This window comes from Gastrolobium bilobum, unplaced genomic scaffold, assembly GCF_033153095.1.
Source record: "Gastrolobium bilobum isolate Gb01-03AN ecotype WA unplaced genomic scaffold, APGP_CSIRO_Gbil_v1 utg9844, whole genome shotgun sequence".
Classification (NCBI taxonomy): Eukaryota; Viridiplantae; Streptophyta; class Magnoliopsida; order Fabales; family Fabaceae; genus Gastrolobium; species Gastrolobium bilobum.
Window position 1 is genome coordinate 63,876 of NW_026897384.1, and position 13,866 is coordinate 77,741.

Genomic DNA, 13,866 nt, shown 5'->3' on the forward strand with positions numbered 1-13,866 from the left:
CACAAAAATAAAACTATACTTTTGGACAGAAATTTGTATTTCATGTGATTTTAACCCGAGTCTTGGATTCTCACAAGGGCCATGTATTTGCATTATTTTTCTGTTATGATATTCTTGCATATTTGTGTTTTAAAATCACTAGTTGCCCAATGTATCTTGATACTCTCCTTTTACATATCACAATATGAATTGACATTCAAGTTTAGTCCACTTTTATAATGGCACAAAATACGGTGAAAGCTACCATATTTTTTGTTCCATTATATACAGCAAATGAATGCAGTACACTCAATCAACAAGTTTCTCCCATAAAAGGTTTTTCTTGAAGCCAAAGCAATCATGCAAAAGGAACCATCCAAACCTTGGAAAGTGCATTTGCATCACCCTTTATACGTTGACTTCTGGTGATGGGAAAATGCGTTTAGCTAGCCATTGAAATGGTCTTAACAGTTGAGCCCTTTTCTTGCGCCAGAACCAAATGGCAGCATTGTAATTTTCGTTGCGAATCTTCTTCGTGGCTGCCCTCCAATCATACTTCTCCATCTCCAAACGTGCAGCTTTTCCCATGGTTTCTCTCAACTCTATGTCAAACAAAAGAGGCTTTAATTTGCTCAAGAAGTCTTCAAGATCACCCGGGGTATAGAGATAACCAATTTTGCCATCTTGATCTTCAGGGATTATATCTGGGATTCCACCAGCTCGTGCTCCCACCACAGGAATCCCTGAAGACATTGCCTCCAAAACAACAAGACCAAGTGTCTCTGACTCTGAAGGCATAACAAAGACATCTCCACTTGCATATGCTTGAGATAGTTCTTCCCCTCCTAACATTCCTGTGAATACTGCAGGCATACCTTCAAACATTTTCTCCAGCTCCTCCCTGTGAAGTTAAGAACCCATGTTAATAAAAGGTGCCAAAAGATTTTATAGTTAACGTAGCATTATCTAAAGACAAAAAAGGGCAAATCCTGATACAGAAGGCTCCCCCGCCTTGTGAGGGTAGGGGTGAGCGCTGATTATACACACCCTCATTCTTATATTTTTGCAAAAAGACAGTTTACCATATTCAAACCAGTGACCCACAAGAAGCAACCTTATCACTGTTCAAAGGCTCACCCTAAGCGTTATCTAAAGACAGACGAGTACTATTTGACTACTTGGATAAGATTATGATATGTGGGACAGCTGAGTTGGGCTTCACCACAATAAAGGATAGTGGGGTGTGACATAAGAAAATGGTAAAAATTTTCCCAAACCCTTAAGAAAAAAAGGAACAAAAAGGTGAAATAAAACCCTTTACACGATGTAAGCAGCCATTATGTGATTAGAAAGGAGAGATGAAAGAGGATACAACATCAATTAAGGGAAAGCTATTACTTAAAAGCCACAGCAAAGTGCTTGACATGGAAAGTAAAGACACATCAGAGTAAGTCACCTGTAGGGTCCATCTCCAATAAAAGCAATTCGTGCTTCAGGAAGCCTATCCATGACGCTGCCAAATAATGTGTTTCAAATGTCAAGGAAGGATACAGATATTCAAGTATGCATGCTAGATATATTATTATATGCTATGGTGTGAAGAAGTAACAGAAAGCTAGGGGCATTTCAAAAGTGAATTGCTAGAAAATATAATTTGAAAATGTTTTAACCATCTTTCAGCTTCAGTACATAAATAACTAACAAAAGAAGTTTTCAACACTTCCAGTTTACTAAGATGGAGTGAAAATTTTTGTATACAATTGTAAGTTCATGTTTGGAAAATTTCAAGATGTTCTCTACCTTTTGAGAAAATCTAAACTTTTCTCAACTCCAAGCCGTCCAACATGAACAATCAAGGGCTTCTCAGGTTCACCATTGCTGTATGACACAGAGAATAATAAAAGATGAAACCCCATTATATCAAACTAAGAGCACATGAAAATGACAAAAGGTCCACACCTCAGTCTTAGTCGCATTTCATGGGAGTTATGTCGGGGATGGAAACTTTCAGAATCCACACCCTTGTTCCAAAGACGGATCTTGTTAGCTGGACATCAAAGGAGAAATGAGTTATACAAAAAATTGCTACATTGACAAAGGGATATAAAGAAATGCTTATGCTCAGCTGCTGTTAAAAATTGAGCAAAGCTGAAAGACCACTTGATTAGGGGTGTTTATGTTCACCTGCTGTTACTCTAGCTGCTTCGAGATCCCTAGCAATGGCAGCTGATGGCACCAGAGTCAGATCAGCTGCTCTATGCAAAAATTCTGAATAAAACAGAAAATTCAAGTTATTCTCACAAAATATGATTCTAAGTTGGATAAATGCAGCAAGAGAGCATACATACTTATGACCAACCACATTGGTTGCACCAGCCAGCTAAAGGTATATCTTGGAATGTATCTGAACAAAAAATATGATCAGCCATAAGAATTAGTGGATTTAGTCTCAAATAAGTCCAGATATCATAGCTTTGCAAATGTGAAATATATTGAGAAAATCTGAAATCCGAGTAAATATGTAACTTACACTGGTACATGGGTATGATAGGACATGACTATAGGAACACACAGAAGCTTTGCAATGATAAGAGCACCAAAAACCTGAAATTCAGCCAATCTCAGATATGAGATAAATAAGTCTTTACAACTATAATGTTCTCTAAATACAGTAGTTAATAAATGAAGAGATAAAGGAATTGCAGACCAACCATTATGCCTGGCGATGATGCATGTATTATGTCAGGCTTAAACTGGGCAACCGCTGAAATTATTCTTGGACTAAGTGCCAAGGAGAGGGGTACCTTCTGATACCAGGGACAAGGGAAGCTGCATTTTTCATTTTTTTTTATTGTTTAAATGAAAATCATTAGTATGAAGCAATGGCTTTGGTAGCAACCATAACTTTAAAGAACATATTAGCATCCAACTAGTGAATACCATAAGTACTTACTAGTGAAATTGAAAAATAAGTGAACAAATAGGATATGTTAGTTTGTGCTTTTATTAAGAAAAATGCGCTTTCTTAATAAGTACTTTTCTCATAAGTTAGAAAAAGTAGCTTTTGAAAAGAAAAAAAAAAAGCTCTAAAAAATGCTATATCATAAAGGCGCTTTGCTTTTAAAACTTATCCAAATACACTCATACTAGTGATATATGAGATAAGCTAGATGATAGGTTACAAATATGACCGTGATTAAGGGAAAACAAAATGAAGCACCTTATAACTTAAAGTTAGCAAGTTTAAGATTTGAAAACAACTTCAGAAGAAGAAAAGTAGAGAACAGCAAGGATGAAAAGAAAAATAAGCTAGGAATCTAAACAGGTAACGTTAGCAACCTCCGGGATCCAATTAGTTTGGCTCCATAAAATTCCTTGGGTACTCCTTCATGTGTGGTCACAACCATCACCTATGACATGAACAAATAAAGCTAACCAGTTAGTTTACAATTTTAACATAAAAGAAATACATGATAAATGATTAAACAATGTATTTATAATGAAGAAGCTATCTGTTCCAGCTGTCCTCTGAATTGTTGGGGATACCATATAAAAGCACTAAATATAGAGGAAAATAAACATGCATATGTATAGGGGGGAAAAACAAGAAGTACAATAAGTTACCTCATCTCCCATTTCGCGTAGGTTCCTTATAAAATTCTGAAAACGATTTTTGTATCCTGAGACATATCTGCAAAATAGATATAGCACAAATAAGTATTGTGTTTAAAATTAAGATACAAGTTTTTTTCTTCTACAGCTGACACCACCCTCTTCTTATGAAGGATTAACATGAATAATGCCAAGTGTAATGCAGACAGAAACTAGAAAACATTGGAGTTTAATTTGTCATCAACGTTTCCTTGAATTAATGCCTGGTCACACATTCATAAGCTGTATTTAACCTTTGATTTTACTCCCAAATATTCACAATTTTGAGTCTCTGTAAAGCAGCAGAATATAGGTCAGATTCACTTTTCTGATGGCAAGACTAAGATATTAAGCTGATAGATATGATATTCCAAAGCACATGAAGATAAAATTAGCTCAATTACAATATAAAGCAAGGACTACACAAAACGAAAAAACAAAAGAAAAGAATTCATGAAGATCAAATTCAAATCCATCTGATCTATAGAACATCAGCACAGCCCATCACAGTCAATTCATCAAACAACACAAATTCAACTCTGGATCAGAACAATAAGGCAAGTCAACTGCTGTAAAAATTGAAAATCAATGCAGTCCCATGTTTCAACTTTGAACAAAAATAATAAAATATATAGTAGATATAAATATGTTTGGTGGTTTCAATCATTCCACAATAAATGAGGATTGGAAACTACAAACTTTGCAGATTGAAGACCAAATTAAAAAGCTAACAACAAAAGGGACTCACGCAAAAGGAGAAGGCTCAACGAAGAGAGCAATTCGACGAGGCCTTGAATTGATTTCAGGGTCAAGCAAAGCAGAATCAGGAGGACCCTCTTCCTCCTCCCTCACCTCTAGCAAACTATCTTCTGATATAGTCATGTTGGTAGCTCCAAGAACAAAACTTTCTCTACTTTTCACACTCTTCGACCTTTGCAAAGAGCACAACCGTGCTTTTCTGCAAAAGGGGTTAATGGGTTTGGATCCAAGTGGTTGGAAACGATGAAATCTAACAGAATTATGAAGAGGGTATGAAGAATGTGATGATGAAGAAGAAGGGGTGCTGGTGGTAGCAGGTGAGAGAAAAGGAGGAGAGAGAGAGGGATTTATAGAGAGGGAAGTAGTGTACATGATGATAGCAAATATGTGAGAAGTATAATATAAAGTTACAGCCTTTCAATAAGGTAGATTAATAATGTGGTATTGTGTCTGTAGTGGTTTGTGCACGCAAGCAAGAGCGAGAGTGTGTGAATGAAAGAATCTAAGACACATGCGAAGGACCAGAACAATGGATATTCTCTTTTTTGATGGCGGGACAGCGAGGCATCAAAAAGGAACCGCAAGCATATGCTATCAGGTCTGGTCACCCTCTTTCTTACACTATTATTAGCCTTTGTGGAAATTTTTTGACATAAGAAATATATGATATGTTTTGTTTTTCATTTTATTTTCAATTGAGATATTTTTGTGCTCATTTTAAGTATATATATATATATATATATATATATATATATATATTATGTGACTTTTTTTAATTGTTCTTCTGAATATATATATATATATATATATATATATATATATATATATATATATATATATATATATAAGATTAATAAGAAGTACAATAGGATGTAAAGTTACACTTTAAATCTTAATCGTTGATCTTATTTTTATGTAACAGTTCGGATTTATTAAATATTTGAGTCGTTAAATGTAAACAAATCAATAATCAAAATTTGGTATAAAACTTCTTATTCTTATACCGGCGTAAGAATATCTTGTCATTTATATATATATATATATATATATATATATATATATATATAAAGTTCATTTTTTCTGCCGTCAATGTAGATAAGTTATCTATATTGAGCTAAAAAAAAGTTGTCATTTTGGGACAAAAATCAAGGTATTTTTGTAATTATAATTTATTTCAAGATTATAATAGTCTTTCTCATTTTAATTTTTTAATCTTTCAACCCAAAACGACGTCGTTTTGGAAGTAAATATAAATAACTTGTCTACATTTACTGTAAAAATATTAAAGCCATATATATATAGAGTTAACATTTCTTCAATCACTTGATATAAACTTATCTTAAGCTACCTCTTTTAACTATGTACTAACGTTAAAATTACTTTTTTTTCTCTTTCCTCAGTCATTTTTCAGAACTTGTCTGTTGACGTGAAGAGAGAAAAAAAAACATATTATAAATATGTGCTACTCGTAGTACATAGTTATATATATAGAAAAAATATCTCTCTCCAGCCACTTGATATAAGCTTATCTCAAGCTACTCCTTTTAATTATGTACTACAGGTAGTATATAGTTACAATGTTATAGTTGTTTTTTCTCTCTCTTTCCACGTCAATAGACAAGTTCTGAAAAGTGACTAAGAATAGAGAAAAAAAACAGCTTTAATATTATAACTATGTACTACTTATAGTACATAGTTATAAGAGATATCTTGAGATAAGCTTATTTCAAGTGGCTAGAGAAATATTAACCCCTATATATATGTGTGTGTGTGTGAGTGTGTATTATGTTGAAATATATTATTTGCAATATTTAATATATACTGTTTGTCTTATTTATTATTATTTGTGATATACAAAGATATAATATTATTAAATTATAGTGTTAACCTAAAATGTAAATTAACATGTAGTTTATCCCAAAGTATACACATCCAACGGTATATTGGTTCATATATAGTGATTTTGAAACAATTCCATCCAGTATGTGTATAGAGAAATTAATTACTTATTTGGTGTTGCGAGAGGCGTTACCGCCATCACCGCCTCCCTTTTGATAAAAGAAAAGAAAAAACGAATGTGCCATATGGATTAATCACATGAGAAACATTATAAGAATGTGTGCTTTATAAAAGATGCTCTTAAAGCAATAATGTGTCTTATGTGATTGGGTGCCGTGGCACAATCGTGCCTCATAAATCTTGGATTAATGTGTCTTTTCTCTTTACTCTTCTTTGTTTCTTTCTTTCTCTTCGAGTTTCCTTGTGTTTTTTTTTTCTTTGTGAATCTTTTATCATATCCAAATCATTTTTCACCCTTAACCCTTACATATCCAAAAATAAAAAACTAGCAACAACATAGAATACTTTGAGCTCTTTTATGGGTTGAATAAGCACTCGAAGAAATCAAGTCAAGCCAAAAGATGAGAACCACAATCAAAAGTTAAAAGACCTGAAGATTTTTTAAGAACATTTTGACTAATTATTTGATTTATTATCATCGACGATGCAAGACCCTTTCTGGCGATGCTCTGCTTTCTATCACTTGGCTCCAAAAGCTCATCAACTAGTTCATATGTTGTGAAGTTGAATTCAATGTCGTTATTATGATGGATCACAACCCTTCCCAAATCTTCAAGCCACCCCTCAACAAGATCCTCTCAAAAATCCTTTACTACATCATGAAATCCCTAAACATCTATAATATGATCAACCTCGGCTTCGACGAAGTGAAGAACTTGAATAAGCTTGCCAAGATTGTTGTCTAGTTTGACGTGTTAAAAAATCATTGATTTTGTTGTTGACGATAATGATGAACCAGGACAATGATGTGAGATTAGGGAGGCAAGATTGCACTATGTGGTTCAATCCCATGAGATATGTTACTACCTTTAGTTTCTTTAAAGGCACCCAACCCAAAAGTGTCTCTAACGTGATTGGTTCACGTACGCTCGTATATATTTTAATTGAAAAGGAAGCACTGATAGCGCATCTCCCAACACAAAATGGGTAATTAATTTTGCCACATACACATAATAGGAAAAAAAATTAAAATCTTCTAACATTGGTCAATGTCCTGACATTTATCCTAGAAAAATCCATCTCTTGGCATGTGATTCTAGTTAATAAACCTATAAGGTAGATATGAAATTCAAAATGTAATATATGTTTCACCTTAACATATATAAAATCATGAGGTGCAGATATTAACTTTACTATATGTCAAAAAAAATATGTTGGCACTAACTTGTTTGTTATGAATGTTAATTAAAAGGTGATGGTGATGGTATTAGAGAAGTGTTGTGAAATTTGAAAGGAAGAAGCCCCACACCTCAATGATTATCTGACTTAAAGAGCCCGAATTCTATAGAAGCCCACTTCTGTCTCTTTTCCCCAATCCGTTCTTTTATAAATTTAATTCCCTCATTCATTGGTGCTTCCATCAATCTCATCACTCATGGATGAAAACACTCATTTTGTGACCTTAACCAGTAGATGGAAAACTTGGAACAACAAATCCAAGCAGTAGAATTGGTTCGTGAAGAATAGTATATGGGAACACAAGAATCCCACACCCAATTTCATGAATCCCAAAACTAACAATTTGTTCTGCTACAATAGGACATGGTTAGGATCTTGGAACTTCACCAATCATCCTCAACCAATAGTTCAAACAACAATGGTGTATTGGGAAGCGAACCCACATAGTCAGGAACCTTTATATCAAACTGATAAACTCATAGTTTATCATGTTTTAAAGGAATAAAATTAATCTTATATCTACTTAAAACCATGAAAACTTAGATTTATTTGGTTAAAAAACATTAACTTTGAATTATTGACTTGTGTGAATGATACTTGTTTGTTTTGTAGGACAATTGAGTTCAATTTGATCATTGGAGCAATGGCTAAGTTAGAAGAACTTAAAGCGATAAATGAGGAGCAATGATTTAGTGAAAATATCTCAGAAGTTGTCTTCCGACCAATTTTTTGTTTCAAAGATAATGGACATGGATCTTGTGTTCTTCATAGAAGTTTTAGCTATTTGTTTTATCTTTTTTAACGAGACCAAGATCCATCAATCAAACGAGTATAGCTCAATTTATGCCCAAAATACAAAACCATATTTTTCCTGTTAAAATAATGTGTTTTAATGCTCTAATACATGAAGTTCTTTCTTCTAGAGGTTGTTTTAATGCGCTCTAGCGCATTTTAACACCCGATTGCGACCAAATTAAGGCCCAGTATGTGGTTTTCACGTAAAACAAGGATTCCTATATATATTTAAGAAATTCTTCATTAGTCTTAGGCAGTCAGTCTTTGACATTACTTGACACCAAAGGCATAGTTTTCATTCAACAAGTGTGTTTTTCATGCTTTTGACAATCAGAGATGAGTCAGAGGCAAGATTACACCGAAACCCTTAAAGATTCACTGCGCTATCACACCAATGGAGTTTTGAGAAGATTTCTTCATTTCTTGTTTCTATTATGTTAGGCTAGTCTCCTTTGTAGTTACGGTTAGATGGAACTCAATCAAATCTTTATGTTATGAATAATAATAGATGTCAAGTTTTCTTTTTATATTGAATGAATTTATCTTTTCTTCATTCCTTCTATAAGTTTGATCTTGTAGATTGATCTAGGATGAGTGTCTATAGAGATGTTGGTACATGAACCGCATGTGATAAATTTATCATTAATTCTTATAATTTTAGGCATAGACATAGAAATAATGCAATCTTTATTACAAAAAAAAAAAAAAAAATGCAATCTTTATGATTCTTGGATTTAATGTTTATTTTCTTTGAAGAAAAACCAGAGAACTAGGATTATTAAAGACAGTAAAGAATTAATATGTCAAGGGATTGATTCTTAATTAACTTAGGGGAATTGATTAGCGATATGAAAATGACGTTTAATTAAGGGTTTTAATTCATGACATAAAGGGGAATTTGAGGGAAATCAAATTTCTAACTGCGTTTTCTTGATTGTCAAGTAACTCAATTTTTGCTTTCTTGCTTTGTTATTTAAGTTAGTTTTTGTACAATTCTCTTTATCAATTGTCCAACTTACGTGTGAATAAAGAACTAGTGGTTGAAATCTTATCCTCGTGGGAAGGATACTCTTATTTATACACTTTATTACTTGTACGACATGTGGACGAACCCTTCATATATCCTATAGTTAAAATTTTCATTTCCATAATTGTCAAACGGTGATCCCACTGATTGGGTGTCCAATGCCAATCGATATTTTGATTAATACCAAATACCAAAAGTGAATGCTTCCTAATTGCACAATTCAATTCAAATAAATGAGCATCTTGCTTGTTCTAAAGACTCTCCCACGACAGATTTCTTTCCAATTGGTGAGCATTTGTTACAGCCCTACATCAACATTTGGACTGTCGAAATTTGATGACCCTGGCATAGCCTTGGTCACTCTACAAAAAATATGTACGGTTCATGCTTTCCAATATTCCTTCTAAGTCATAGGCAGTTGCGTACTCATCCTTTCAGCCACATTACGACACTCATTATTTATCTTCATTTTGAAGCCAAACATCAGACGAGCAGTCATGACCTAATGACCCCCCAAAACATTCACAATTCCTTCTCTTTGGCAAAGTTTATGAAGACCAATTTGCTAATCAAAACAATCTTAAACCTCAACACTTGTGGACGCCCATACCTACATTTAACCCAGTGATCAACGCTCCAAACGCGATTGTACACCCTCATAAACAACTATTGTCTACTCTATCCATTCCAATTAAATGGCTCACATTAGAGAAAATGCAAGCCAGACACGAAAAGTGATTATCCTACAACTGTGATGAGTACTATATGTACAGTCACATCTTGATAGAACATATGAGGATTCCACCTTGCCTGACCAATATGTCATCCAACTTGAACCACCTGACCTCATACCAACATCGATTGATGATTATTAACCATAAATTAACTTGAATGCTCTATTTGGGAAATTCTTAACAGGTCCTTTTTTCCTGGCTTGCACGATCTTTGGAAATTTCATCCATGTCTCGATTGACAGAAAGAGTACCTATAATTTTGTCAGAGAGTGATTGGCTAGTTGTGTTGGCCTTGTTTTACCTATCATTAACCCATTTAATGTGCAGGCTAGCAATTATGATGGACTATCTTGTAAGGTTGTTTGTTATGGGTGCCTTTAGTTTTGCATACACTCACCTTCAATCTTGGTTTATTTGTCTTCGACCTAAAAGGTGCAATTATAATGCTAGGCGTCTGGTGGTTGTCTACCTTGTGACCTATTTTGACAGATTACAACCCACTAGTGATGTCTTTTACTTAACCATATGTAATAACAGTAAGCTTACAAGGAGAATCCCCAACTATGTTGTTCGTTATCTCCTTATCAACCTTACACAAATTGATGACCTTAAATTTTATTACATCCCGCCTTATGTGTTTCGCCAGTTCAAACCAAACCATCATTCTAACTCCAAGAAATGTTGGATATTGGGATTATATGCTTGGCCACTCACCCTTTAGCTTCTCGATCCTATAGGTTAATAAAAAGGATGACACATGAATCTTTTGTGTTGACTATCGAGCTTTAAACTCCTTTACTATCAAAGACCAATTCCTTCTTCCTACCTTGGATGAACTCTGGGATGAATTACACTATGCCTGGATTTTCTCCAAAATGGACCTTCGCTGCAATTACCACCAAAGTAAGATGCACCGTTTTAATATATAGAAAGACTGCATTCTTAACACACCATTGTCACTTTGAGTTCCTATTTATGCCTTTTGGCCTTTGTAATGCATTGTCGTCATTCCAAGACATAATGAACAACATTTTTGCTTCGTTCTTGTGAATATTTGTGGGTTACTTTCTTTCATGATACTTTGGTTTTTATTGTTAACATTGTAGATCACATCAATCAACTGGACCAAGTTTTGTCTAAGCTACGTACTCACTGTCTATTTAGAAAAAAAATTAAGAGCTCATTTGCCACAAGCTTGGTCCAAATTTTAAGGCATATTGTATTTGTTAAATGAGTCAGCCCAGATTCAGATAAGGTAAAGACAATTTTAGATTGGCCTCAACCAACTTCAGCAACACAAGTGCGGGCTTTTTTTGGTCTTTCCAGTTACTAAGTGTTTATTTGACATGTCTTATTTTTAGCTTCTCTTCCCCTTTAAAGCAGAAGCTTAGTCAAACATGTTTTTATAAAAACTCTTATTATAAAAAAGCTTTTTTTTTTATAATGAAGAAAAAAGATAAAAGTTTCCAAGATGAGCTTTTTTAAAATGCATGTCAGCTTTTTTGACTCCTTATATTTATTTTACAATTGTATCCTTGTTATAAATTTGTATTTATAAATTTTATTCTTTACCCTAATAATTCACTTAAATAATAAATTATTTTATTTTTCCTTCTTTAAAACCATCAAAGCAACTTTATATAATCACCAAACAACTTTTAGCTTTATTTTTTAAGCTCTTTTTTTAACTTTAGATTAAAAGTAGCTTTTAAGTTTCAAAAATGAGGTGTCAAATAGGCTCTAAGGATAATTTATCCGCCATTATGCCAAACTTGCCTCTTCACTCATTGATTTACTTACTAAGAATGAATTTCATTAGACGATAGCAACTCTAGAGACATCCCACAACTTATGTTGTGTCTTGGAGCCCGACACTTCACAACCTTGCAAAAGCGTCAGTGGACAAACAATAAATTTAAATTAAAACAAAGATATGAAGAACAGAGAACATCAAAACTTTTAACTGGAAAACCTCTTTGATGTGTAGAGTGAAAACCATGGAACCAAGTCTAGAAATATTCTACTATGAGTAATGAGATTACACAAAATATTCACTCTAGTTCAATAACTAGAGGACTTCACCCTCTAGAAGGTTGGACTAGACAAATGTCTTAAACAAGTGTTTCACTTTGTAAAGTGGATATGAATCATACTCTATAGGCTATTTTTTTTTTCAGCAATGGCACTGAATTTCTTCCTTAAATGATCTTCGTCTCTGGCTTGCGCTTTCTCTTGCGCGTTTCTTTTTCTTCGCGTTTGCCTTTATTTTCTTTATCTCTGAGCTATAATGGCTGAGCAACTAAACATATCTTATAAATAAGAAATTAGGGCACCTATCTACTCAGGTTGGGTCCATCATAGGCCACTGACCTAACAAATTTCCCTCTACATTCCCATAAAGGAGGATATCTAAGCTCCCCCTCATCCGAGATATGGGGTCGGGTTAGTCAACTCAGAACCTTCATAGTAATCTTCAAACTTTCATGTTGCAAACGTCTTAATCATCATGTCTGACCATTTCAGGTCGGTATGGACTTTGTTGAGCTGCAAGTACTTCTTTTCTATCACATCATAGATCCAATGGTACCGCACATCTTTGAGCTTTGACCGTGCATGGAATGTTGAGTTCTTCGCTAGGTGTATAGAAACTTAGTTATCACACTTTAGTACATACTTCTCTTGATTGTGGCTGAGCTTTTGTAGGAACATCTTCATTCACACTAGCTCCTTGTAGGCTTTAGTTGCATCAATGTACTCGACCTCGGTAGTGGATGGAGAGACACACTTTTGGAGTTTGGACTGCTAATAAATAGCTCCCTATGCACATGTATTCAGGTAACCTGTGGTCGACTTCCTTGAGTCGTTATCTCCATCCGAGTTGGCATCCAAGTAGGCTTTTAACTCGGGTTTTCCTCTCCCAAAGAACAATCACCTGTTTATCATGCGTTGATGTATTTGAGTATCCATCTGACAGTGTCTCAATGTTCCTTACCTGAGTTCGATAGTAACCGACTTACAACCCCGACTGCACGAGTAAGGTGTGGCCTTGTGCATATCATGATATACATAAGTCTGCTACAACTAACTGATATGAGACCTTTGACATCTCACCTCTTTCTTCATCATTGGTTGGACCTTGCTTTTGACTTAGCTTGAAGTGTCCAACCAGAGGAGTGCTTATCATCTTGTGTTAGTCCATATTGAACCTCTTCAGAATTTTCTCTACGTACTTCTCTTGAGATAGCCGCAACAACTACTTTAAGTGATATCGAACTATCTTAATCCCAAGTATTTGTCTTGTCGGGCCGAGATCTTTCAATACGAATGACTTGCTCAAGGCTTTCTTGAGGGCATTAATCTTCATCATATCTTTCCCCATTCTCAGCATGTCATCTATATAGAGCAAGAGGATGATGAATTCGACATTGTTATACCTCTTGATAAACACACAATGGTTTGCTTCAGTCTTCTTGAAGTCATGCTGAGTCATGAAGGACCCGAACTTTCAGTACAACTGCCAGGGTGCTTGCTTCAAGCTGTACATGCTTTTCATAAGTCGATATGCCAGATGTTCATTACCAAAACTTAAAAATCTTTAGGCTACTCCATTTGTATTTCTCCTTCCAATTCTCCATGTAGAAATGTTATCTTCATATCAAGTTG

At 34.4% G+C, this 13,866-nt stretch overlaps 1 protein-coding gene across 1 annotated transcript; it reads right to left on the bottom strand.

Annotated features, from left to right (window-relative positions):
* Positions 1-121: 121 nt before the first annotated feature.
* On the bottom strand, positions 122-4,815 carry LOC133306501 (sulfoquinovosyl transferase SQD2). The gene is made up of 11 exons (XM_061506827.1): positions 4,379-4,815; positions 3,604-3,670; positions 3,319-3,389; positions 2,691-2,808; positions 2,510-2,583; positions 2,328-2,383; positions 2,164-2,247; positions 1,939-2,026; positions 1,780-1,857; positions 1,436-1,492; positions 122-880 (listed from the first exon to the last, which is right to left on the bottom strand). Exons 1-11 carry the CDS (start codon positions 4,759-4,761, stop codon positions 388-390), a joined length of 1,569 nt encoding a protein of 522 aa, XP_061362811.1. The 5' UTR covers positions 4,762-4,815; the 3' UTR covers positions 122-387.
* Positions 4,816-13,866: the final 9,051 nt, after the last annotated feature.

Excerpts from the sequence above, each read along its gene's own strand:
- LOC133306501 (XM_061506827.1), bottom strand. The coding sequence starts at position 4,761 with ATGTACACTACTTCCCTCTCTATAAATCCCTCTCTCTCTCCTCCTTTT. Across the intron at positions 2,809-3,318 it reads AAACTAATTGGATCCCGGAG|CTTCCCTTGTCCCTGGTATC; the intron begins GTTGCTAACGTT and ends TGAAAAATGCAG. Across the intron at positions 2,248-2,327 it reads ACCAATGTGGTTGGTCATAA|AATTTTTGCATAGAGCAGCT; the intron begins GTATGTATGCTC and ends TGTTTTATTCAG.